The 26,997-nt window shown below is 46.8% G+C and overlaps 1 protein-coding gene across 6 annotated transcripts in view; it reads left to right on the top strand.

The window, feature by feature from the left end:
• Positions 1–26,997, top strand: part of DIAPH3 (diaphanous related formin 3) — a 1,416,707-nt gene that overhangs the window by 269,022 nt on the left and 1,120,688 nt on the right. For 5 of the 6 annotated variants that reach the window (XM_063952903.1, XM_063952905.1, XM_063952904.1 and 2 more), the window contains one exon: positions 12,891–13,007. The exons of the other annotated variant lie outside the window; for it this stretch is intronic. In XM_063952903.1, coding sequence (XP_063808973.1) covers positions 12,891–13,007 — 117 coding nt within the window. The remainder of the gene's footprint in view (positions 1–12,890; positions 13,008–26,997) is intronic. 6 annotated transcript variants of the gene reach the window in all.

Below are 26,997 nucleotides of genomic sequence, written 5' to 3'. Positions count from 1 at the left end.
AAGTTTAGCTTAGGTTTTTTATTTTACAGTGAGTCCTGCTGGCAACAGGATCACTGCAACGAGGGACTTAGGGGAGAAGGAGTGAACTCACCTGCGTGCAGGATGGATTGGCTTCTTGGCTACTGGACATCAGCTCCAGAGGGACGATCACAGGTACAGCCTGGATGGTCACCGGAGCCGCGCCGCCGGCCCCCTTGCAGATGCTGAAGTAAGAAGAGGTCCAGAATCGGCGGCTGAAGACTCCTGCAGTCTTCTAAAGGTAGCGCACAGCACTGCAGCTGTGCGCCATTTTCCTCTCAGCACACTTCACACGGCAGTCACTGAGGGTGCAGGGCGCTGGGAGGGGGGCGCCCTGGGAGGCAAATGAAAACCTTTTTTGGCGAAAAATACCTCACATATAGCCCCCAGAGGCTATATGGAGATATTTAACCCCTGCCAAGATTCACTAAATAGCGGGAGACGAGCCCGCCGAAAAAGGGGCGGGGCCTATCTCCTCAGCACACAGCGCCATTTTCTCTCACAGAAAGCCTGGAGAGAAGGCTCCCAGGCTCTCCCCTGCACTGCACTACAGAAACAGGGTTAAAACAGAGAGGGGGGGCACTGATTTTGGCGATATTGAGATATATATAAAGATGCTATAAGGGAAAACACTTATATAAGGTTGTCCCTATATAATTATAGCGTTTTGGTGTGTGCTGGCAAACTCTCCCTCTGTCTCCCCAAAGGGCTAGTGTGGGTCCTGTCCTCTGTCAGAGCATTCCCGGTGTGTGTGCTGTGTGTCGGTACGTGTGTGTCGACATGTATGAGGACGATGTTGGTGAGGAGGCGGAGAAATTGCCTGTAATGGTGATGTCACTCTCTAGGGAGTCGACACCGGAATGGATGGCTTATTTAGGGAATTACGTGAGAATGTCAACACGCTGCAAGGTCGGTTGACGACGTGAGACGGCCGACAAACTATTAGTACCGGTCCAGGCGTCTCAGAAACACCGTCAGGGGCGTTAAAAACGCCCATTTACCTCAGTCGGTCGACACAGACACGGACACTGAATCCAGTGTCGACGGTGAATAAACAAACGTATTTCTCATTAGGGCCACACGTTAAGGGCAATGAAGGAGGTGTTGCATATTTCTGATACTACAAGTACCACAAAAAAGGGTATTATGTGGGAGTGAAAAAACTACCTGTAGTTTTTCCTGAATCAGATAAAATAAAATGAAGTGTGTGATGATGCGTGGGGTTACCCCGATAGCAAATATTGGCGTTATACCCTTTCCCGCCAGAAATTAGGGCGCGTTGGGAAACACCCCTTAGGGTGATAAGGCGCTCACACGCTTATCAAGTGGCGTTACCGTCTCCAGATACGGCCGCCCTCAAGGAGCCAGCTGATAGGAAGCTGGAAAGATATCCTAAAAAGTATATACACACATACGGTGGTTATACTGCGACCAGCGATCGCCATCAGCCTGGAGATGCAGTGCTGGGTTGGCTTGGTCGGATTCCCTGACTGAAAATATTTTATTCATATAGAGCATTTAATAGGATGCATTCTATATATATGTACGTGAGATGCACAGAGGGATATTTGCTCTCTGGCATCAAGATAAGTACGTTGTCCATATCACCCAGAAGATGTCATGGACACGACAGTGGTCAGGTGATACAGATCCCATACGGCACATGGAAGTATTGCCGTATAAAGGGAAGGAGTTAGTTGGGGTCGGTCCATCGGACCTGGGGACCACGGCAACAGCTGGGAAATCCAACCTTTTTACCCCAAGTTACATCTCAGCTGAAAAAGACACCGTCTTTTCAGCCTCAATCCTTCCTTTCCCATGAGGGCATGCAGGCAAAAGGCCAGTCATATCTGCCCAGACATAGAGGTAAGGGAAGTAGACTGCAGCAGGCAGCCCCTTCCCAGGAAAAGAAGCCCTCCACCGCGTCTGCCAAGTCCTCAGCATGACGCTGGGGCCATGCAAGCGGACTCAAGGTGGGGGGGTAGTCTCAAGAGTCTCAGCGCGCAGTGGGATCACTCGCAGGTTGACCCCTAGATAGTACAAGTATTATCCCAGGGGTACAGATTGGAGAGTCGAGACATCTTCTCCTCGCAGGTTTCTGAAGTCTGCTTTACCAACGGCTCCCTCCGACAGGGAGGCAGCATTGGAAACAATTCACAAGCTGTATATCCAGCAGGTGATAAATCAAAGTACCCCTCCTACAACAAGGAAAAGGGTATTATTTTTCCACACTATATTGTGGTACTGACGCCAGACGGCTTGGTGAGACATAGTCTAAACTGAAATCTTTGAACACTTACATAAAAGGTTCAAATCGAGATGGAGTCACTCAGAGCAGTGATAGCGAACCGGAAAAAAGGGGACTATATGGTGTCCCTGGACATCAAGGATTACCTCCATGTCCAAATTTGCCCTTCTCAACAAGGGTACCTCTGGTTCGTGGTACAGAACTGTCAATATCCGTTTCAGACGATGCCGTTTGAATTATCCACGGCACCCCGGGCCTTTTACCAAGGTAATGGCCGAAAAGATGTTTCTTCAAAGAAAAAAGGCATCTAAATTATCCCTTACTTGGACGATATCCTGAAAAGGGCAAGTTCCAGAGAACAGTTGGAGGTCGGAAGAGCACTATCTAAAGTAGTTCTACGACAGCACGACTGGATTCTAAATATTCCAAGAATCGCAGCTGTTTTCCGACGATACGTCTGCTGTTCCTAGGAATGATTCTGGGCATAGTCCAGAAAAAGGTGTTCCTCCGGGAGGAAAAAGCCAAGGAGTTATTCGACCTAGTCAGAAACCTCCTAAAACCAGGCCAAGTATCAGTGCATCAATGCACAGGAGTCCTGGGAAAAATGGTGGCTTCTTACGAAGCGATTCCATTCGGCAGATCTCAGGGGATTTGCTGGACGAATGGTCCGGATCGCATTTTCAGATGCATCAGCGGATAATCCTGTCTCCAAGGACAAGGGTGTCTCTTCTGTGGGGGCTGCAGAGTGCTCATCTTTTAGAGGGCAGCACACTCAGCATTCAGGACTGTGTTCTGGGGACCACGGATACCAGCCTGAGAGGCTGGGGAGTAGTCACACAGGGAAAAAATTTCCAAGGAAGTGTGGTCAAGTCTGGAGACTTCTCTCCACATGAATATACTGGAGCTAAGGGCAATTTACAATGCTCTGAGCCTAGGAAGACTCCTGCTTCAAAGTCAACCGGTGCTGATCCAGTAGGACATCATCATGGCGGTCGCCCACGTTATCAGACGGGGCGACACAAGAAGCAGGAGGGCAATGACAGCAAGGATTCTTCGCTGGGCGGAAAATCATGTGATAACACTGTCAGCAGTGTTCATTCCGGGAGTGGGCAACTGGGAAGATTTCCTCAGCATAAATGAATTCCACCCGGAAAAGTGGAAACTTAATCTGGAAGTTTCCACATGATTGTAAACCGTTGGGAAAGACCAAAGGTGGTTATGATGGCGTCCCACCTGAAGCGCCAGGTCAAGAGACACTCAGGCAATAGCTGGGACGCTCTGGTAACACCGTCGGTGTACCAGTCGGTGTATGTGTTCCATCCTCTGCTTTTCATACCCAATGTATTGAAAATGATAGGAAGGAGAGGAGTAAGAACTATACTCGTGGCTCCGGTTTGGCCAAGAAGGACTTGGTTCCCGGAACTTCAAGAGATACTAAGAAGGGTCTTGATTCGGCAAGAACCGTGTCTGTTCCGGGACTTACCGCAGCTGCGTTGACGCCAAGGCGGGTGAACGCCGGATCCTAAGGGAAAGAGGCATTCCGGAAGAGGTCATCCCTACCCTGGTCAGAGCCAGGAAGGAGGTGACCGCACAACATTATCACCACTTAGGTGAAAATATGTGCCAGGGTGTGAGTCCAGGAAGGCTCCACGGAAGAATTTCAACTAGGATAATTTCTACATTTCCTGCAAACAGGAGTGTCTATGGGTCTCAAATTGGGTCCATTAAGGTTCAAATTTCGGCCTGTTGATTTTCTTCCAGAAAGAAATTGGCTTCAGTTCCTGAAGTCCAGAAGTTGTTAAGGGAGTACTGCATATACAGCCCCTTTGATGTCTCCAGTGGCACTGGGCGATCTCAACGTAGTTTTGGGATTCCTAAAAAATCACATTGGTTTAAACAACTCAAATCTGTGGATTTGATATATCTCACATGGAAAATGACCATGCTGTTGGGCCTGGCCTCGGCCAGGCGAGTGTCAGAATTGGCGGCTTTATCTCACAAAGCCATATCTGATTGTCCATTCGGACAGAGCAAAGCTGCGGACTCGTCCCCAGTTTCTCCTTAAGGTGGTGTCAGCGTTTTCACCTGAACCAGCTTATTGTGGTACCTGCGGCTACTAGGGACTTGGAGGACTCCAAGTTGCTGGATGTTATCAGGGCCCTGAAAATATAGTTTCCAGGTTGGCTGGAGTCAGGAAATCTGACTTGCTGTTTATCCTGTATGCACCCAACAATGCTGGGTGCTTCTGCTTCTAAGCAGTCGATTGCTCGTGGGATTGGTAGCACAATTCAACTTGCACATTCTGTGGCAGGCCTGCCACAGTCTAAATCTGTTAAGGCCCATTCCACAAGGAAGGTGGGCTCATCTTGGGCGGCTGCCCGAGGGGTCTCGGCATTACAACTTTGCCGAGCAGCTACGTGGTCGGGGGAGAACACGTTTGTAAAATTCTACAAATTTGATACCCTGGCAAAAGAGGACCTGGAGTTCTCTCATTCGGTGCTGCAGAGTCATCCGCACTCTCCCGCCCGTTTGGGAGCTTTGGTATAATCCCCATGGTCCTTTCAGGAACCCCAGCATCCACAAGGACGATAGAGAAAATAAGAATTTACTTACCGATAATTCTATTTCTCGGAGTCCGTAGTGGATGCTGGGCGCCCATCCCAAGTGCGGATTATCTGCAATACTTGTACATAGTTATTGCTAACTAAATCGGGTTATTGTTGTTGTGAGCCATCTTTTCAGAGGTTCCGCTGTTATCATACTGTTAACTGGGTTCAGATCACAGGTTGTACAGTGTGATTGGTGTGGCTGGTATGAGTCTTACCCGGGATTCAAAATTCCTCCCTTATTGTGTACGCTCGTCCGGGCACAGTACCTAACTGGAGTCTGGAGGAGGGTCATGGGGGGAGGAGCCAGTGCACACCACCTGATCGGAAAGCTTTACTTTTTGTGCCCTGTCTCCTGCGGAGCCGCTATTCCCCATGGTCCTTTCAGGAACCCCAGCATCCACTACGGACTCCGAGAAATAGAATTATCGGTAAGTAAATTCTTATTTTTATTTCTATTGTTTGTCCTTATTTGCACTGTATACTTTTGAGAGAGTGTGGTATTTGGGTAGGCATCCGACAGTATTACCCTACCCAGAGTAGGTAATCCTTGCCTATGTTTGTTCTAAATTATAACATTACAGCAGGCTGCCACGTGACAGCAGGAGGTGTGACCGGTAAATTGCGGACGATGTACCAGGGAAAGCTGGAGGGAGGTGTACAGCTGTGGGTGTGGCCCTCTTCCTCTACGTGAGGTAATGTTACAACAAGATCAGGGAGTGTAGCATGACTTACCGCGGCTGTGTCTGACGGCGAGGCGGTTGAATTCCATGTCCTAAGCCGAACGAGTATTCATGGTGTAGTCGTTTCCTCAATTCTTCAGGCTACGAAAGAACTAACGACAAAGGGTTACCAACGTAGTTGGAGTACTTAGATGTCTCGGTGTCTTCCACAAAGACTTTTATGGAATTTTTTCAGCTTTGTCTGGCTTATCCATACTTTACAAGCCGGTGTGGAGGCAAGCATAATAACTTTCTTCACAAAATTTCTCTTTCAGAAGGTGGTCATGCTATTGACTTTAACATCCGCAAGGCGGTGTCGAAAGTGGTGTTTTTTGTCTCACAAAAGCCTGGTTTGATTTTTCAGGTGGATAGTGAGGAATTGGGTACTAGGTTGGTAGATCTAGAGTGGTTTCTGGATTTGACAGAAATCCATCTTTTTTGTTGCTGGTAATTTTTAGGCATTAGCTGTTTCAAATTTCCTTGATCTGGCTAGGGATTTGAGTATGTGGGTCGCCAATTGGGCTCAGTGTGGAGTAACAGGAGCTCTGTTCTATGGCATGTTTCCCAGCGTGGTTTAGAAGACTGTGTTATGCAGTCTGTTATAGGCTGAATCTGTGATGCGGTTTGGCGTGTTTATTATACGGCTGGATTGCCGTCACCGAAGTAGGTGAAGGTCTATCCTTCTGGGAAGATGGGCTTACTCTCGGGCGGATGCCCGGGGAGTCTCGGCAGGTCAACTTTGCCGAGAGGATTCTTGGTCGGGTTCAAACGCTTTTGCTTTGCTCTACAAGTTTGATTTCCTGATTGTGTTTGTTGGCTCATGCGGTGCTGCAGAGTCGTCTGCACTCTCCCGCCCGGTTTGGAGCTTTGGTATAATCCCCATGGTCCTTTTGGAGTCCCCAGCATCCTCTAGGACGTATGAGAAAATAGGATTTTGGTACTTACCGGTAAATCCTTTTCTCTTAGTCCGTAGAGGATGCTGGGCGCCCGTCCCAGTGCGTACTGTGTCTGCAGTTATTGATTTGGATTACACCCCGGTGATGTGTTTTTCTCTGTCAGGCGTTTGATACCGTTGTTCATGCCATGGCATGCGGGGTGTTATTGTTGCTTATGTGGACACACGGTTGGTGTTACGTATTTTCTCAGCATGTGGCTGTGTTTTTGTGCATACCGTTGGCTGGTATTCTACTGAATGCCAAGTTCTACGGTGTGTTTGAGGTGTGAGCTGGTAGGGCACTCATTGTGTTATAACAATACATTCTTTCCTCGAAATGTCCATCTCTCCTGGGCACAGTTTTCTAACTGAGGTCTGAAGGAGGGGCATAGAGGGAGGAGCCAGTTCACACCCAGTTAAAGTCTTTATAGTGTGCCCAAGCTCCTGCGGATCCGTCTATACCCCATGGTCCTTTTGGAGTCCCCATCATCCTCTACAGACTAAGAGAAAAGGATTTACCGGTAAGTACCAAAATCCTATTTCTCTGACGTCCTAGTGGATGCTGGGGACTCCGTAAGGACCATGGGGAATAGCGGCTCCGCAGGAGTCTGGGCACATCTAAAGAAAGCTTTAGGATCACCTGGTGTGCACTGGCTCCTCCCCCTATGACCCTCCTCCAAGCCTCAGTTAGATTTCTGTGCCCGACGAGAAGGGTGCACACTAGGGGCTCTCCTGAGCTCTTTGTGAAAGTTTTAGTTTAGGTTTATTATTTTCAGTGAGACCTGCTGGCAACAGGCTCACTGCATCGTGGGACTAAGGGGAGAAGAAACGGACTCACCTGCGTGCAGAGTGGATCGGGTTTCTTAGGCTACTGGACATTAGCTCCAGAGGGACGATCACAGGTTCAGCCTGGATGGGTCCCGGAGCCGCGCCGCCGGCCCCCTTACAGAGCCAGAAGAGCGAAGAGGTCCGGTGAAATCGGCGGCAGAAGACGATCCTGTCTTCAGATAAGGTAGCGCACAGCACCGCAGCTGTGCGCCATTGCTCTCAGCACACTTCACACTCCGGTCACTGAGGGTGCAGGGCGCTGGGGGGGCAGCGCCCTGAGACGCAATAAATCGATAAAAACCTTATATGGCTAAAATAAATGCATCACATATAACTCCTGGGCTATATGGATGCATTTAACCCCTGCCAAAACATACAGAAAAACGGATGATAAGGACGCAGAGAAAGGGGCGGAGCCTATCTCCTCAGCACACTGGCGCCATTTTCCCTCACAGCTCAGTTGGAGGGAAGCTCCCTGGCTCTCCCCTGCAGTCACTACACTACAGAAAGGGGTTAAAAAAGAGAGGGGGGCACAAATTAGGCGCAGTATAAACAATACAGCAGCTATAATGGGAAAAACACTTATATAAGGTTATCCCTATATATATATAGCGCTCTGGTGTGTGCTGGCAAACTCTCCCTCTGTCTCCCCAAAGGGCTAGTGGGGTCCTGTCCTCTATCAGAGCATTCCCTGTGTGTGTGCTGTGTGTCGGTACGTTTGTGTCGACATGTATGAGGAGAAAAATGATGTGGAGACGAAGTAGTGTGTCTGTAATAGTGTTGTCACCCCCTAGGGGGTCGACACCTGAGTGGATGTACTGTTGAAATTGCGTGACAGTGTCAGCTTTGTATAAAAGACAGTGGTTGACATGAGACAGCCGGCTACTCAGCTTGTGCATGTCCAGACGTCTCATACAGGGGCTCTAAAGCGCCCGTTACCTCAGATACAGACGCCAACACGGATACTGACTCCTGTGTCGACGGTGAAGAGACAACCGTGATTTCCAATAGGGCCACTCATTGCATGATTGATGCAATGGAAAATGTTTACACTTTTCTGATAATATGAATACCACCAAAAAAAAAAGGGGTATTATGTTTGGTGAGGAAAAACTTCCTGTAGTTTTCCTGAATCTGAAAAATAAAATGAGGTGTGTGATGATGCGTGGGTTTCCCCCCGATAACAATTGATATTTCTAAAAAGTTATTGGCAGTATACCTTTTCCCGCCAGAGGTTAGGGTGCGTTGGGAAACACCCCCTACAGGGGATAAGGCGCTCACACGCTTGTAAGAACAAGGGCTCTACCCTCTCTTGAGATGGCCGCCCTTAAGGATCCTGCTGATAAAAAGCAGGAGGGTATCCTAAAATGTATTTACACACATACTAGTGTTATACTGCGACCAGCAATCGCCTCAGCCTGGATGTGCAGTGCTGGGTTGGCGTGGTCGGATTCCCTGACTGGAAATATTGATATCCTAGATAAGGACAGTATATTATTGCCTATAGAGCAATTAAAAGATGCATTTCTATATATGCATGATGCACAGCGGAATTTTTGCCGACTGGCATCAAGTATAAGTGCGTTGTATTCTACCAGTAAAGTGGTCAGGGATTCCAAACGGCATTTGGAAGTATTGCCTTAAAAAAAAGGGGATGTACCCTAGGTCGCCTCTCAAAATAAGACGCCGTATTATCAGGCGCAGTCCTGGTTGGCAAGCGGACAAAAGGGTTCCTCTTTTCTGCTCGTGACAGAGGGAGAGGAAAATGGCTGCAGAGATCAGCCAGTTCCCAGGAACAGAAACCCTTTTCCGCCTCTGCCAAGCCCTCAGTATGACGCTAGGGCTTTACAAGTTCAGGCACGGTGGGGGCCCGTTCTCAGTGAATTTCAGTGCGCAGTGGGCTCACTCGCAAGTAGACCCCGGGATCCTTCAGGTGTTATCTCAGGGGTACAAATTGGAATTCGAGACGTATTCCCCTCGCCGTTTCCAAAAAGTCTGTTTTACCGACGTCTCCCGCTGACAGGGAGGCAGTTTTGGAAGCCATTCACAAGCTGTATTCCCAGCAGGTGATAATTAAGGTACCCCTCCTGCAACAGGGAACGGGGTATTATTCCACACTATTGTGGTACCGAAGCCAGACGGCTCGGTGAGACCGATTTTAAAATCTTTGAACACTTACATACAGAGGTTCAAATTCAAAATTGAGTCACTCAGAGCAGTGATTGCGAACCTGGAAGAAGGGGACTACATGATGTCTCGGGACATCAAGGATGCTTACCTTCATGTCAAAATTTACCCTTCTCACCAAGGGTATCTCAGGTTATGGTACAGAACTGTCACTATCAGTTCAGACGCTGCTGTAGGGAGGGTCCACGGCACCCCGGGTCTTTACTGAAGTAATGACCAAAATGATGATATTCCTTCAAAGGAAGGGAATTTTTAGTTATCCTTTACTTGGACGATTCCCTAATAAGGGTAAGATCCAGGGAACAGTTGGAGATCGGTGTAGCACTATCTCAGGTAGTGTTGCGGCAGCACGATTGGATTCTCAATATTCCAGATTCGCAGCTGGTTCCGACGACTTGTCTTCTGTTCCTAGGGATGATCCTGGACACAGTCCAGAAAGAAGGTGTTTCTCCCGGAGGAAAAAGCCAGGGAGTTATCCGAGCTAGTCAGGAACCTCCTAAAACCAAACCAAGTCTCAGTGCATCAATGCACAAGGGTTCTGGGTAAAAATGGTGGCTTCCTACGAAGCAATCCCATTCGGCAGATTCCACGCAAGACTTTCCAGTGGAACCTACTGGACAAATGGTCCGGGTCGCATCTTCAGATGCATCAGCGGATAACCCTGTCACCAGGGACAAGGGTATCCCTCCTGTGGTGGTTGCAGAGTGCTCATCTTCTAGAGGGCCGCAGATTCGGCATTCAGGACTGGATCCTGGTGACCACGGATGCCAGCCTGCGAGGCTGGGGAGCAGTCACACAGGGAAGGAATATCCAGGGCTTATGGTCAAGCCTGGAGACATCACTTCACATAAATATCCTGAAGCTAAGGGCCATTTACAATGCTCTAAGCTTAGCAAGACCTCTGCTTCAAGGTCAGCCGGTGTTGTTCCAGTCGGACAACATTACGGCAGTCACCCACGTAAACAGACAGGGTGCCACAAGAAGCAGGAGGGCAATGGCAGAAGCTGCAAAGATTCTTCGCTGGGCGAAAAACCATGTGATAGCACTGTCAGCAGTTCTCATTCCGGGAGTGGACAACTGGGAAGCAGATTTCCTCAGCACGACCTCCACCCGGGAGAGTAGGGACTTCACCCAGAAGTCTTCCACATGATTATAAACCGTTGGGAAAAACTCGACAGGTATTGCGCCAGGTCAAGGGACCCTCAGGCAATAGCTGTAGATGCTCTGGTAACACCGTGGGTGTACCAATCAGTGTATGGGTTCCCTCCTCTGCCTCTCATACCAAAAGTACTGAGATTGATAAGATGGAGAGGAGTAAGCACTATATTAGTGGCTCCGGATTGGCCAAGAAGGACTTGGTAACCGGAACTTCAAGAGATGCTCACGGAGGATCCGTGGCCTCTACCTCTAAGAAGGGACCTGCTTCAGCGGGGACCTTGTCTGTTCCAAGACTTGCCGCGGCTGCGTTGACGGCATGGCGGTTGAACGCCGGATCCTGAAGAAAAAAGGCATTCCGGATGAAGTCATCCCTATCCTGATCAAGGCCGGGAAGGATGTAACCGAAAAACATTATCACCGCATTTGGCGAAAATATGTTGCGTGGTGCGAGGCCAGTAAGGCTCGACGGAGGAAATTCAACTGGGTCGATTCCTACATTTCCTGCAAACAGGAGTATCTATGGGCCTGAAATTGGGGTCCATTAAGGTTCAAATTTCGGCTCTGTCGATTTTCTTCCAAAAAAGAACTAGCTTCAGTCCCTGAAGTTCAGACGTTTGTTAAAGGGGTACTGCATATACAGACTCCATTTGTGCCTTCAGTGGCACTTTGGGATCTCAAGGTGGTTTTTGGGTTCCAAAAGTCACATTGGTTGGACCCACTTAAATCTGTGGAGTTAAAATATCTCACAGAAAAAGTGGTCATGCTGTTGGCTATGGCCTGGGCCAGGCGCGTGTCAGAATTGGTGGCTTTATCCTGTAAAAGCCCTTATCTGAGTTTCCATTCGGACAGGGCGGAATTGAGGACTCGTCCTCAGTTTCTCCCTAAGGTGGTTTCAGCGTTCACCTGAACCAAACCTATTGTGGTGCCTGCGGCTACTAGGGACTTGGGGGACTCCAAGTTGCTAGACGTTGTCAGGACCCGGAAAATATATGTTTCCAGGACAGCTGGAGTCAGGAAATCTGACTCGCTGTTTATCCTGTATGCACCCAACTAGCTGGGTGCTCCTGCTTCTAAGCAGACTATTGCTCGTTGGATTTGTGGTACAATTCAGCTTGCACATTCTGTGGCAGGCCTGCCACAGCCAAAAAAAAAATAAAAAAAAAAATCTGTAAATGCCCACTCCACAAGGAAGGTGGGCTCATCTTGGGCAGCTGCCAAGGGGTCTCGGCTTTACAACTTTGCCGAGCAGTTACTTGGTCAGGAGCAAATACGTTTGTAAAATTCTACAAATTTGATACCCTGGCTGAGGAGGACCGGGAGTTCTCTCATTGGGTGCTGCAGAGTCATCCGCACTCTCCCGCCCGTTTTGGGAGCTTTGGTATAATCCCCATGGTCCTTACGGAGTCCCCAGCATCCACTAGGACGTCAGAGAAAATAAGAATTTACTTACCGATAATTCTATTTCTCGTAGTCCGTAGTGGATGCTGGGCGCCCATCCCAAGTGCGGATTGTCTGCAATACTGGTACATAATTATTGTTACCAAAAAATTCGGGTTATTGCTGTAGTGAGCCATCTTTTCTAGAGGCTCCTCTATTATCATGCTGTTAACTGGGTTCAGATCACAAGTTGTACAGTGTGATTGGTGTGGCTGGTATGAGTCTTACCCGGGATTCAAAATCCTTCCTTATTGTGTACGCTCGTCCGGGCACAGTATCCTAACTGAGGCTTGGAGGAGGGTCATAGGGGGAGGAGCCAGTGCACACCAGGTGATCCTAAAGCTTTCTTTAGATGTGCCCAGACTCCTGCGGAGCCGCTATTCCCCATGGTCCTTACGGAGTCCCCAGCATCCACTACGGACTACGAGAAATAGAATTATCGGTAAGTAAATTCTTATTTTTTTTGTCATTCTGACTTTTTTCTTTTTTTATGATTTTGTTTTGCAACTGGCGGGAGTGGGACAATGGGCAGTAAATTGTAGTCCGGGAGCTGGTAGTGGGGTGAGGTTAGCAATCTGAAATGAGGGGGGTGACTGATTTGTGGGGGCTATAATGTGACTAGGGGCAGCCTGATCCCTAAATCCACCCCTGGTTACACTACTGGATTGTGTACTTCAGTCTTTGAATTCAATTGTCACTTACCTTTGTAAATCCAAAGATATGATTTTTTTTGTTTTTTTTTTTCCTCTAAGCTCTCGAGAGGCAGATCACAGATGCTAACAGGTAGTAGAAGTCCACACAGATTTCAGGGAGTCAAGTCTAGAGGCCTGATAAAGGCTATTGCAGCATTAACGAGGAGGTGCATCAAGGTAACTTTATCATCAGGAGAGAAGGAAAACAAAAATCGACAATCTATTTAACTGACTATTTCCCCCCCAAAAAACGCTCTTAAATTGTCGTCTTTTTAAATGAGTGAATTAGGTGAAGAACATGAATGTAACCCTATCCAAAATGATTTTTGTTTAAAAAATAAAAAATGGGTTACATTTTTGTTGTCAAACATTGATCGGGAACATTGTGACAATCTGTAACATCACGACCATCACACTTTAGTTTTTAGATCCCAGACAGCTGCCAGGTACACAGGGAAAGTCTGGGGGTGGCTTGGGGGTGATTTACACTTACCAGCGGCTGCCATTGTCTGTTCCCCTTTGTGAACGTTCTTTCTCTGCCCCTTTCGGTGCTTGGTCCCCCCTCTCCTGCAAGGCCTCTGCCTCCCTTGTACCGACTTCTGGTGTACACTCAATCCCTTAAAAAAGGCTGTCTGTTGGTGGAGGGTTGGTCTAAATCACTGGGCGAGGTTTGGGAATCAAGGTCTGTATATGACCTGTCCCCCCTCCGCCTTCCCCTATTGTTTTGACCCCCACTCCACACTCTTCTAGCACCTGGATTAGTGAGCCAGGGATATATACCCTAAGATCCCTATAACCTTCCTTAAATTTTCTAAATTTGTTCTTATTAAACACCAATAGCTCAGATCTGAAGGAGGAAACACTATCTTCCAGTTTTGTTAACCAATGTCCACCTGCGTCTGATTGTAGAGCTTCAACCCCTGCAGATTAACAATCAGCCAACTCCTTTTTGAGAACCTCAATCTTGGTGTTAACCTGCTGGATGACTAAAATCATCAAATCAAAACTGCAGTGATTTAATATTAGACACCACTGCCTACAGAATTCTGTGCTATTGCACCCAATGGTCGGCTGATTTTTAATTCGGAAGCCCCTTGGAATATATTTATCTTTATGGTACTGTGTTAAAGTGAGGCCATGTAATTCCAACTCAGTCAGCCTTTTCTTGAGTGTAAGCAAATCAGCATAGATTTCAGTCGGACTATCAGTGTCAAAAGCCAATTTTTCTGTAGCAGTGAACAAAATCTTAGAGATGTCCTTTTCCAAAAATCTTTTAGTGCCTGTTAAATCACAGACATCTTGATCCATGACCACACAAGTGTATGTAACAAAGGTACAAACTGTAGCAAATCCACAATGATTTTAAATTTCCTCCATAGTAATATTTGTATAAAACACAGTGGTTCAATCCATAAACCACAAAGCAATGGCCAATAGACAAATGCAAACTGGAACGCACACACCATCAGTGATTCTAATAGGGTGCCCGGTCACAAGTAAAATCTAAATATTGTGAGAAATAGTCCACATAAACCAGCACACCTGTAGTAGCAGCAAATAATTAAGCTTTACTGAATATTCATCTTTCAGAAAAAGTGCAACGCGCAAATATTGATGTACAGTATACAGCTATATTGAAAAAGCCGATACTTAGCAGCTCAATGCATGATAACAAGTGGCAGCTCCAATAGCTGTTTCGGTGCAACAGCACCTTCGTCAGGGGAAAGCCAGCAGTGTAACTCACCATCCCCAAACACCACATATATATACAAAGTCAATGATTATAAACAATTACAAACACCTGCCCATTCTGCTTGAATTGATAACCATGTGATCATATGGTCCAATTGCGGAAGGGGACTCTCCCCACTCCGCCAGAGCCAAGGGAACATAACAACAACGCAGGTGTGCATGTGACTACCGGCGGCCACTTCCGGCCAGCGGAACTAACTAAGTTAATCCAAGTAGCAGGGGACTGAGCAGCAGGAAGTGACGCGATCCCACTGCTGACATCAGCGTCACCATGATCCTGCTGTCTCCGCCTTACTATATCCCTGGGCAACACCCACAGTTGTAAATTGTCCAATCACGCGGCTGGGGGGCGGGAATACAACTGTGGGTGTTGCCACTACTTCTGTTGTGCAATATTCCAAGTTGAGAAGACCTTGTTCCTGTAGATCCTTCAAGAAGTAGTACTTCACATTAATGTGCTTGGTCCTTGGATTTACACGTTCTGTCAGTGCTAATGCGAAACATCCTTGATTATCTTTAAAGATTTCTTTAGGTTGCTGTCCCAAATCAGCTAACAATTGTCTCAGCCATATTAACTTTTTTGACTTGCTTGAGCTGCCGCAACATACTCTGCTTCTGTAGAAGAAAGTGTTACACATGATTCCTTCCTACTTGTCCAGCTGATTAGTCCTTCACCAAGTAGAAATAGGTAACCACTTGTGGACTTTCTGTCTTTAGAGTCTCCAGCCCAATCTGCCTCTACATATCCAATCAGATTACACTTTCTGCTTGCTGGAACTCTTAAGTCCTAAACTGATGATTCCCTTTAAGTAACGTATAACCCTTTTCACAGCATTCCAGTCCATCTGACTTGGCTTGGAGACCTTTCTGCTTAGTATTGCTACTGATGTGGTAATGTCGGGTCTGGTAATAGTGGCAACGTAAAGCAATTTTCCTATTGCCTTTCTGTACTGGTGATTGTCTGGTAATGGTGTACCTTCATTATACATTTCCTTTATGTAGTTGGTCTCCATGGGAGTACTTGCCGGTTTTGCATCTTGCATCCCAAGCTCCTCAATGGCTTCCTGTATTTTTTGTCTCTGGTTTAAGGTAAAGTCGCCATATTCTTCTCTCGCTATTTGAATACCTAAATATTGTATTATATTTCCTAGGTCTTTTGTTTCAAATTCCTTGTTTAGAATCTTCAGCAATTCTACTTTATCCCCTTCTTGCTCGAAACATACTACAAGGTCGTCCACATAGATTAACAGGTAGATCCACCTGTCGGCTATTTCTTTAACATATAAGCAGTGATCTGCTTTGCTTCTCTCAAAGTCTTCCTGTATGAGTACTTCATTTAATTTTGTGTTCCAGGCTCTTGCTGCCTGCTTCAGACCATATATACTCTTCTGGAGCTTGCATACTTGGTCTGGTCTTTCAGGGTCTTTGAAACCTGGTGGCTATTCCATGTAAATATCCTCCTTTAGCTTGCTATGTAAGAACGCTGTCTTTACATCGAAGTGTCTCACTTGCATATCCTTTGTGGCTGCTACTGTAAGTAATGTTCTTATGGTTGTGTGCTTAACTACTGGAGCAAATGTCTCATCATAGTCTTCTCCATATTTTTGGAAATATCCTTTGGCCACTAATCTGGCCTTTTATCGCTCCACTTTATCATCTGTGTTGTATTTGACTTTGAATGTCCATTTGCTGCCTATAGTTTTTTTCTTCCTGCTGGCAGTTCTGTTAGTGTCCATGTTTTGATTATCGCGCATGGATTTCATTTCTTCTTTTGTTGCTTCTATCCATTTTTCAGCTTTCCTTTCTGGTAAGTCAGATACTTCCCATGATGCGTGGTTCACGTATACTGATGGTGCTAGCTTTTATATGAGAGACTTACTGGAGCTTTGCCTTTGTTCTCTCTGGTCGAGTGCCTTACTTCATCTGTGGTGCACTCTTGCATACCTTTGGTATCTGGTTCGAGACTGATTTCAAGCTATTGGTCAGCATCTGTTGTGATGGTGTCACTAGAGTCAGCGTTGTCTTCTTTATCCAGATCTGCTCTGCAGGAATCATCACTTCATTTCTAATAGGCCCTACACACTGGGCGATAAGACTCAAAGATATGAACGATCTCGTTCATTAATGAACGAGATACCGTTCATATCTTTGAGTGTGGAGGCACCAGCGATGAACGATGTGCGGCCCTGCGTTCGTTCATCACTGGTGCCCCGTCGCCTGTGCATGCAGGCTAATATAGACAATCTCGTCCATATTTGCGTGCACTTCTATGGAGCCGGGTGACGGGGGGAGTGAAGAAACTTCACTCCCCACGTTACTGCCTCTCCCGCCGCCGGGTCGCCTGTCGGCCGTATCCGCCGTCGGGCAGCTCGGCGGCGGATCACTCAATGTGTAGGGCCCTTTAGTTCCTCCACGAAGGTCACACTATTGCTTATGGTTATCGTATCTGTCTTTGGGTTCAGAATTCTGTATCTTTTGGAGCATTCACTGTATCCAACAAAGATTCCTTCCACTGCTGGAATATACACAAATGCTTTACATCCAAAGACTCTTATGTGTTTCACATTAGGTTTTCTGCCATGCCATAATTCATATGGGGTTTTCTCCACTGTTGAGAATAATCTGTTCTGTAAGTATGTGGCTGTCATTACGGCTTCACCCCAGTATTTGTCAGGTAATCCTGAATCTGTTAACATGTGTCTGATAATTTCTGTCAGAGTCCTATTCTTTCTTTCAGCTACCCCATTCTTTTTTTTTAAACTTGTTTATTTACTCCAGGAGAGACAAAGAGATTAACAATACAGAACCAATTGCATCAGAAAATTCAAAAATCTGTCTCCCCTAGAGGCAATTTTTTCAAATAATTATATGCAAATCTAAACAGATAACCAAAAATGTCTCCCTGTGTGGGGAGCATACACATATAGAGAACAGAAACATCGGTAAATAATGAAAAAGAAAAAAAAAAAAAAAAAAAAAGGGGGGGGGGGGTAGGACAGAAAAAAAAGAACAGAAGTGCCGATTTATGCCATATGAGAAAGTAAAACATCCATTGTAACTATGGAGAGTGTGTACACTATATAATATATAGATAGACATTCGGGCTACGTACCGTTACACGTCCAGGAAAAACCTGGACGAGCAAGGCGGTGTCCGGAGGGAGAGTCCAGGCGCAGCATGGCCAAGGATCCGAGGCTTGGGGACAAAGGGGTGGATTGGGGCTCATAGTGGAGGAGATGTCATAGACAGCCAGGGACCCCAAACGAGTTCAAATTTGTGGGGACAGTCATGCAGGTAATAGGTGATTTTTTCCATATTAGCCACAAACCAGATATAGTTATTCAAAGCTAGTATGGTGGGGGGAACGGAGGTCTTCCAGTTTTTAGCTATTACAGATTTAGCCGCTACTAATATATGTGAGAACAGTTTATTTATTAAAGTGTCAAGGTCTGGGTGTGGACGGGCCAATAAAAACATCCATGGATCAAGTTTAAGTGTAAGTCCAGATATAGAATTCAGTATATCTAGAACTCTATTCCAGAAGGGAACAATGCGTGGACAGGTCCACCAAATATGGAGGAGAGTACCACGTTGACCGCATCCCCGCCAGCAGACCGGGGTGGCAGAGGGAAACATCCGAGATAGTTTGTCTGGGGTATAATACCACCGATAATATAGTTTATAGGATGTTTCCTTAAGTCGGGTAGAGATAGAACTTTTAGCTATACCTTCCCGAACTTCTTCCCAGCAGGCTTCATCTGGAGGAGGACCCAGGTCCCTCTCCCACTCCCCCTCATGGCGGGTCTGCGGCCCAGAGGAGGACCCAACCAATATAGAATATATCATCGAGATTAGTCCTCTGCTTATGGGTTTTGTAGCACATATAGACTCAAAGGGAGTAAGATCCCGCAGAGTATCAACCTGGGGTAGGGAGAGAAGGAAGTGTCGGAGCTGAAAATATTCAAAGAAGGGAGGGGTTAGTGAGGGAAATTTAGTTTTGATATCATCTATTGACATCCAATGGCCTTTTAGGGAGACATCATGAACTACGAGGATCCGGGCGTTAAACCAGGATGTGAAGTTGTGAGGTGAGATCCCAACAGGGAAGTCAGGGTTGTCCCAGAGGGGTGTAAGAGGGGAGTGTACGGAGGACAGGTTATATTTCGTAAGATATTTATGCCAGATATAAATGTGGAATCTAAGTGAGAGGGGGATATTTTTTAGGGCTAGCGAATGCAATTTGCCCAGGCCCCACAGCGAGGCGAGTGAACGGATTCCCAGTGAGAGCGCAGTAAAATCGACCCACGCTACAGAGCCGTTCACTATTTGACTTAAATGGCTGGCTAGATAATAAAATTTGATATCAGGGAATCCTCGGCCCCCCTCTGAGCGGGGAAGCCGGAGCACAGTAAAGGCTATCCGTGGGGGCTTGTCATTCCAAACAAACCTCACAAATGAGGCCTGGGCATCTCTAAGAACCCTCTCCGGCACCCTCACGGGTAGAGTCTGGAAGAGGTAGAGGAGTTGCGGCATAACTGTCATTTTAAGGGCTATAATCCTTCCCAGCCAGGATATGATATATGTTCTCCATCTTATCAAGTCAGATTTAATTTTGGTCAGTAACCTTGGGAAGTTTGCTGAATACAGGGCATTATAATGGGAGGTAATATAAACACCTAGATACTTAATCTTGTTGGTCTGCCATCGAAGATCATAGGAGGTCTGCAGGGAGCGCTTAAGGTCTCCAGGTGCATGCAGTAACATGGCTTCAGATTTAGTAAAATGTATTTTGTATCCCGATAGGGAACCATATTCCTCTATAATCTGATATAAGGCGGGGAGGGAAGACTGCGGACGAGTAAGAGATAGTAGTACATCGTCAGCGAAAAGTGAAATCTTAGATTCCTGCGACCCCATCCTCACTCCCCGAACATCGCCAGAGTTTCTTATCATAGCAGCTAGTGGCTCAATGACCATGGCAAACACCAGGGGGGAGAGAGGGCATCCTTGTCTGGTCCCATTGGAGAGCGGGAAGGAAGGAGATAGTATTCCATTAGTGAGAACCCTAGCTATGGGAGAGGTGTAGAGGGCGGAGACCCCAGTCAGAAATTCAGCCGAAATCCCGAATACCTGTAGAGTCTGATATAAGAATGGCCAAGAGATACGGTCAAACGCCTTCTCGGCGTCGAGAGAGAGAATAATAGATGGGGTTTACCTGCTATTCAACAATTGGATAAGGTCAATCGCTCTTCTAGTGTTGTCCCTGGCCTGGCGTCCAGGGATGAAGCCCACCTGGTCATAATGTATCAGGCCCGGGAGCACACCATTGAGACGGTTAGCCAAAATCTTTGCATAGATTTTAATATCTAGATTCAATAGGGATATTGGTCTATAATTAGCGCAATTTCGTGGGTCTCTGCCCTCTTTATGGATGACTATAACTCTAGCTTCCAACATATTACTTGGGAATGGGGTGCCATGTAGTACAGCGTTGAACAGTACCTTGAGATGGGGGACCAACATGGGAGCAAATTTTTTATAGTATGAGGCCGAGAAGCCATCGGGGCCCGGGGCTTTAGAGGATTTAAGATTTCTCAAGACGGCCGTAATCTCTTCCTCGGTGACATCTCTATTTAACTCCGCAGCGTCGGTGTCGGATAGTCGAGGGAGATCGGCCCGACGTAAGAACTCCGAAATCAGAGCGTCAGGGGGGCCGGAATCCAAATTAGTGGGATTTAAATTATAGAGTTTGGTATAATATTCTCTGAACACTCGATTTATACCTCCTGGGTCATATGTAACCTCACCAGATTCGGCTTGCACTGCCAGGATATTATTTCTTGAACGTTGTGCTCTAAGGCGGGAGGCCATGATTCTATCGGCTTTATCACCTTTCTCGTAGAAGGTCTGGTTAAGCCTCTGAAGAGTCTTCGCCGTACGTTCTGATAGAGAGAGTGAGATTGCGTTTCTAGCTTCCAGCAGGGGTTCTAAGTTAGATGGGGTAGGAGAGATTTTGTGTTGGCGTTCAAGGGTCTGGAGTTTGGTAGAGAGGGAGAGGAAGCTAAGTTCCCGAGATTTTTTAAGCCTAGATGCCTGGCTGATCATATGGCCACGTATCACAGCTTTATGTGCTTCCCATAGAGTAACCGGAGAGGTCTCCGGGAGGTCATTGAGAAGAAAGTAGTCGGCCAGGCAATTTTTGATCTGGTTGGTAACTTCCTGGCTATGCAGTATAGAATCGTTCAGACGCCAGGAAGTAGGAGGGGGGCGTGAGGCGATGGATTGGAGATCAGCGGTGATTGGGCAGTGATCGGACCATATCATAGGGAGTATGCTAGTGGATTTCAATCTAGAGGACAAGTCCCGGCTGAGTAGTATCATGTCAATTCTAGAGTAGGTCTTGTGTACAGAGGAAAAGAAAGTGTAGTCTCTGGTCTTAGGATCAGTTAATCTAAAAGAGTCAAATAACAGGTGGAGTTTCAGAAGTTCTAGTAGAGTTAGAGATGCCGGGGTCGGGCGGGGGTGACTAGAAGAGCTGGGAGACGGAGGGGAGGATCTATCCAACGAGGCGTCGAGCACCTCATTGAAATCTCCAGCGATGATAACCTCACCTCTACTTAGTCTAGTCAAGTATGCACTCAGCTTCCTGAAGAATGTTGCTTGGCTTTGGTTCGGGGCGTAAATATTAACAAGGGTACATAAGCTATCATTTAGTTTCCCAACTAGAATAAGCCATCTACCTAATTTATCCGCATGGCTGTCCAGCAATTCAAACGTAAGGTGGGTAGCTATCATAATGGAAACCCCCCTTTTCTTATGTGTAGCATCACATGCATGAAATGTGATAGGGTAAGCTTTGGACTTTAAATCAGGGTGGAGGGATTTCTTAAAGTGGGTTTCTTGTAAGAAAACTAGGTCACCCCTGGCCCTTTTAAGAGAAAGGAATAGCTTGGTGCGTTTATTTGGGCTGTTCAAACCTTTGACGTTGTGTGAATAGACTTTAAGAGCCATCGCCAGCAATCATTCGGAACGCTTCATCAACTCCCTCCGGACACCGCAGCCCTATAAGAGACCAAAACAGAAATTGTAATGGAAATGCATATGGCAGTCGACGGATATCTTTACAAATATGTATACAGAAAGAAAAAGAACATAGAAACAGGGGAAGCAAGGCTCGGGAAAGATAGGGAGGAGGGGGAAGTTGGAGACCAGAAGCAACAACATCTGGTCTAACATGCCGGTCAAGGGACAACCAAACGGGGTCACTAAGTGACAACGACCGGGTTAGGGTATAAGACCCATCTATGGGGACGCGGCCTGGTCTGACCAGATGCATCGAGGGTGGTAGGCACTCACCAAGGTGCCCCAAGTCTAGGAACCTATGTTAAGAGGATACAGGAGTATACTACATTTCCCGTTCTCCGTCACCATATAGGATATCTAGAAATATAAGAGGGACCATCTAAGGCCGAGGCAGGCATTTCCTTGGGCGGAGAATAGCCCTTAACACATAATAAAACATTAAGTGACAGCTCCAGCGTAGAGGGACATATCCCCCATAAGGGGGGCCTCGGCCCCATATTCCTCCCGAACACTTGGCTGTGTTCCTAAAGGTTAGTTGGTCAGTTGGATATACCGTGTACAGGGGGTCCTGGTCTAGTAGAGAGATAGGAACTGGAAAAGAGAAAGATTACAACATCTCGGAGTAACATATGAAGAGGTAACAAATTATCTAAATAAAAGAGCGTTTAGACATATAAGGCATCATATAATAGGACCAGCAGAGCTGGATTTCCGTGCCGAAGGCACTCGTGACCAATCTCTATTCAGGGAGCGTCTCGGGGTTACAGACTGCTCAGCAGAGGAGGCCTTAAATGTCCGTTGTGGAGACTCAGTCAGGCTCGGAGGTATGTGGATACCCAGGTTACGTAGGAGATCCTTGGCTTCGGCTATGTCCCTAGCCGAGTGGAGGCGGTTATGGTGCCACACCAGAATGCGGAAGGGGAATCCCCACCTATAGCGGATGCCATTTTCACGTAGAGCTGAGGTGATGGGACGGAATTCCTTTCTTTTAAGCAAGGTGCTGGGAGCAATGTCCTGGAATATTTGAAGAGAGTGACCCAAGAAGTCCAATTTGGGAAGCTTCCTAGCCTCCCTTAGTAGGTCCTCTTTAGCCGAATAATAATGGCATCGCAGGATGACATCTCTGGGTTGAGTCTGATCTTGAGAGCGGGGTCTTAATGCCCTGTGGGCTCTGTCCAACAAGAACCGGTCTGCCGATGTTGAGGGCGACAGATGCTTAAATAGCTTTTTGAGGTAGTCGTCCAAGGACGTCATGTTTACATCTTCCGGAATGCCGCGGATGCGGAGATTATTCCGGCGTGCCCGATTATCCTGGTCCTCTTGGCGTTCTGAGAGCAGATGCATTTCCTGTTTGAGGCCCTGAATCTCGTCGCCCATGCTTTGTTGAGAGGCGACCACTTCATCTAATTTAGACTCTAGGTGGTCTGTTCTGTCTCCAAGGTCGTTAATATCGGTTTTGAGAGATGCAATGGCCGTATGCACCTCCGCCTGTACAGATTTCCTCGTCTCCTGGATTTCACGAAATAATAAATGAAGATCCTTTCGGGTCAGAGGAGATTGGTCCGAGTCCTCCGAGTCAGAGATATCGGGACGCAGAGGAGTCTCCTGCTCCGAGGATTTAGCTTCTGAGTAAGCATATTTTTTTAGGCTCCGGCTCATGTCCGTGCCGTGTTGCTTTTTGTTACCCCTAGTCATGGTGAAGAATACGTGTAGAGCTATAGAAAAGGATCACTGCATCTTTGTGCTATCAAGTACCCGGTATCAAGGACGGGACCGGGCAGTTATTATGGTTTAGACGGTCCCACGACTCAGGGCAGGTTCCTCTGGATCACATTGTGGAGGAAGCAGGGCTCCCCGTATAACTGAGATCAAACAGGAAAAACATCGGCAGGTGGAGTCCCAGCCTCATATATTATATTGGTGGCAGGTATAAGACAAAAAGAGCAGCAGAGGTGTTTGCAGGGTTTAGGGTGTAAGAACCCTGTCCCTCCCTGCTATAGGGATGTTCAGTGCAGGCAGCGTTGGGGCGGCTTGTGGTAAGATTATCACCTCGTGTGAACCCTATAAAGCAGGGCTGTAGGTAGGGTCAGCAGGTGATCTCCTCCAGCCACGGTCCGGCCAGTGGACAGGATCTCTCACCTCTGTCTCCTGCGGATGGGTGTTAGTATTCTAGATTAAAGATGGCCGCCGGGATCTCCACAGGCCTCCTTATGCGGGACCCCCAGCACGGCTGGAGTGCGGGTGATAGGCGGCCTCCGGGTAGCGGGGGAGATCCGCTTTTTAGTCTGCTGTGCTGTGGCAGGGCCGGCCGCCCCCCCCCCCCCCTCCGTCCCTGCAGCGGGCGCCGGACGGAGACAGGCCGCCGCGCACACTAGCTTTCCCGCCCCGCCGGGCGATCTCAGAGCTCCCTCCGGCGCACACAGGAGCCACAGGTGAAGTTCCGGAGGGTAGAGGCGACCCCCCACAGGCCCGGCGTCGTCCCGCCGCGTTGATCAGTGACCGAACTCCGCCGTCGGGGCCCGCTCCAAATCGAGTCCCTGGCTTCTGCCCGGCGCGAAGGCCCCAACCCGCAAGGAGGCCTCCTCCGGCTCCGGGGATCGGCACACCAGGTACAGAGAGGTCCAGCCTCCACACAGAGGCGAGTCAGGAGGGGGTAGGAGCCGGTATGGGAATTATATAGAGCAAGTTTTGCCTCTGGAAGCAGGAGCAATCCCCAGACCCTTCCTTTCAGTTTGCCTGCCAGGCCACGCCCCCCAGCTACCCCATTCGGTTCTGGTGTGTAGTGTACTGTCTTGTGGTGCTCTATATCGAGTCGTCTCAGGAAGTGTTATATTTTGTTACCTGTGAATTCACCTCAATTGTCGCTACGAAATACTAGTGGATTTCTTTGAAATATATTTCTAGCTATTGTTACATAATCATGTAACTTGTCCAGTACTTCATCCTTGCTTTTGATCAGATAAGTAACCGTATATCTGGAGTAGTCATCAGTGAAAGTCACTATATATCTGTTACCGCTTGGTGTACGTACTTGCATTGAGCCACACATGTCGCTGTGTATGAGATCTAGATGTCTTTGGGCTCTGTTCTCACTTTGTTTTGAAACTGTCATATTTGTGGCTTTAACTTTTATACATCATTCACACCTCATGGTTTCTGAACAGTCTGATACTGTGAGGTCCTTTGTTAGGCCTCTCTCTTGTAGTTCCTTAATGCTGTCTGGGCGCCAGTGTCCTAGTCGTCTGTGCCACATGTGAATACAGTCGGTGTGTCCGTGTGTGCTTAATCTCACCTGTTGTGCCGCATTGTCTAGACCACAGGTTCTCAAACTCGGCCCTCAGGACCCCACACAGTGCATGTTTTGCAGGTCTCCTCACAAAATCACAATTGAAATAATTAGCTCCATCTGCGGACCTTTTAAAAAGTGTCAGTGAGTAATTAATACACCTGTGCACCTACTGGGTTACCTGCAAAACATGCACTGTGTGGGGTCCTGAGGACCGAGTTTGAGAACCCCTGGTCTAGACGATACAGGTGTTGTTCTGCTTTGGCTGTGGCTACTGTTTCTGTTCCATTTTGAATGATGCACACTTTATCTTTGAATTTAACGGTAAGCCCTTTATCCGTCAAACACTTTACAGATATTAATCCGCCTTCCAATCTGGGAACATATACAGGTTGAGTATCCCATATCCAAATATTCCGAAATACGGAATATTCCGAAATACGGACTCTTTTGAGTGAGAGAGAGAGGGAAACCCTTGTTTTTTGATGGCTCAATGTACACAAACTTTGTTTAATACACAAAGTTATTAAAAATATTGTATTAAATGACCTTCAGGCTGTGTGTATAAGGTGTATATGAAACATAAATGAATTGTGTGAATGTAGACACACTTTGTTTAATGCACAAAGTTATAAAAAATATTGGCTAAAATTACCTTCAGGCTGTGAGTATAAAGTGTATATGTAACATAAATGAATTCTGTGCTTAGATTTAGGTCCCATCACCATGATATCTCATTATGGTATGCAATTATTCCAAAATACGGAAAAATCCATTATCCAAAATGCCTCTGGTCCCAAGCATTTTGGATAAAGGATACTCAACCTGTAATACGTTTTTAATTGGTATTGTTCTATCACTTCCATTAGCACTGGAGCATATGAGCATACCATGCCCTTTACCTTCTGCAGTGATATTGGTACCATCTCAAGATAGATTGCTTCTCTATGACTTGTGTCAATTTCGGTGAAGAAATCTGTCGCTTGTCATGTGACTTGTTGCTCCTGAATCTATGTACCAACTAAAGTTCGTATGTGTTACTGTCACTTTAAAAGGGATATTCCACTTTGTGCATATGTCTGTAAGTGCATTCTTGGCTTTCTGCTTGGTTCCTTTTAAAAATAGTTTCTGCTGTTCTCCTTTCCATATAGAGCAGTCCTTTTTTAAATGTCCTATCTTCTTGCATCTAAAGCATGCTCTTGTTTCTTTGTTATGCACCCTAGTATCTGTAACTTTGAGAGATTTTTCTGTGTCACTGTCCATGCAATCCTGTGTGATTTTCTTTCCTGCGCTGATATTCATCTTTATGCCTGATTTTCACAAAGTCTAGTGTGAGTTCTGTTTCCGGTCTCGTTTCCAAAGCGTTCATCAGTGCACTGTATGTGTCTGGTAGACTGCACAGTATGGCTACTGTGTGGCTGCATTTCAGCTCCTCCTGTGGGTCTGAGTAGTCTGTCCTTTGCCAAGTCTCATTTGGTACAGTTTTCTTAGCAGGAATAATTTGCTGTTTAAACTGGTTCTTTCACGTAGCCTTTGCAGGGTATCCCACATGCCCTTTGCAGTGTCTTGTTGATTTAGATGGACTAACTGATCATCTTCAACTAATAAGCCTATAGTTGCACGTGCCTGTCTGTTCTTCTTGTCCCATTCCTGGTTATCAACATTTGGTCTTGCTGTGTTTGTAACGTCCCACAAATCATCTTAGTCAGCAGCATTTCAACTTTACATTTCCACAGCTGGTAGTTATCATTAGACAGCTTGGTTACTGCCAGTCTAAGATCTGTGCTGCTTGCCATCTCTTTCTGTTTGTCTTCTATACCCCTTTAGTTTTAATGGGTTTACTCACAGTTGCTGTACAGATCTCTCAGAGATGTTTCATGTGCCTTAATCCTTGTAATCTTTGCTTCTGGTAACTGTCTGTGTCTGGGCCCATAACCTGTTGTCATTACAGAGTTCTTTACCAGCGCAGTCAGGATCACCTCTGAGCTATCTTTGAAGCATGTAGGCACACACCAGAAAGCTCTTTGTGGTATAACTTGTTTATAT

Source organism: Pseudophryne corroboree, chromosome 2 (genome assembly GCF_028390025.1).
Source record: "Pseudophryne corroboree isolate aPseCor3 chromosome 2, aPseCor3.hap2, whole genome shotgun sequence".
Lineage (NCBI taxonomy): Eukaryota > Metazoa > Chordata > Amphibia > Anura > Myobatrachidae > Pseudophryne > Pseudophryne corroboree.
The sequence above is the reverse complement of the archived record's forward strand: the minus strand, read 5'-3'. Positions and strand labels throughout refer to the sequence as shown.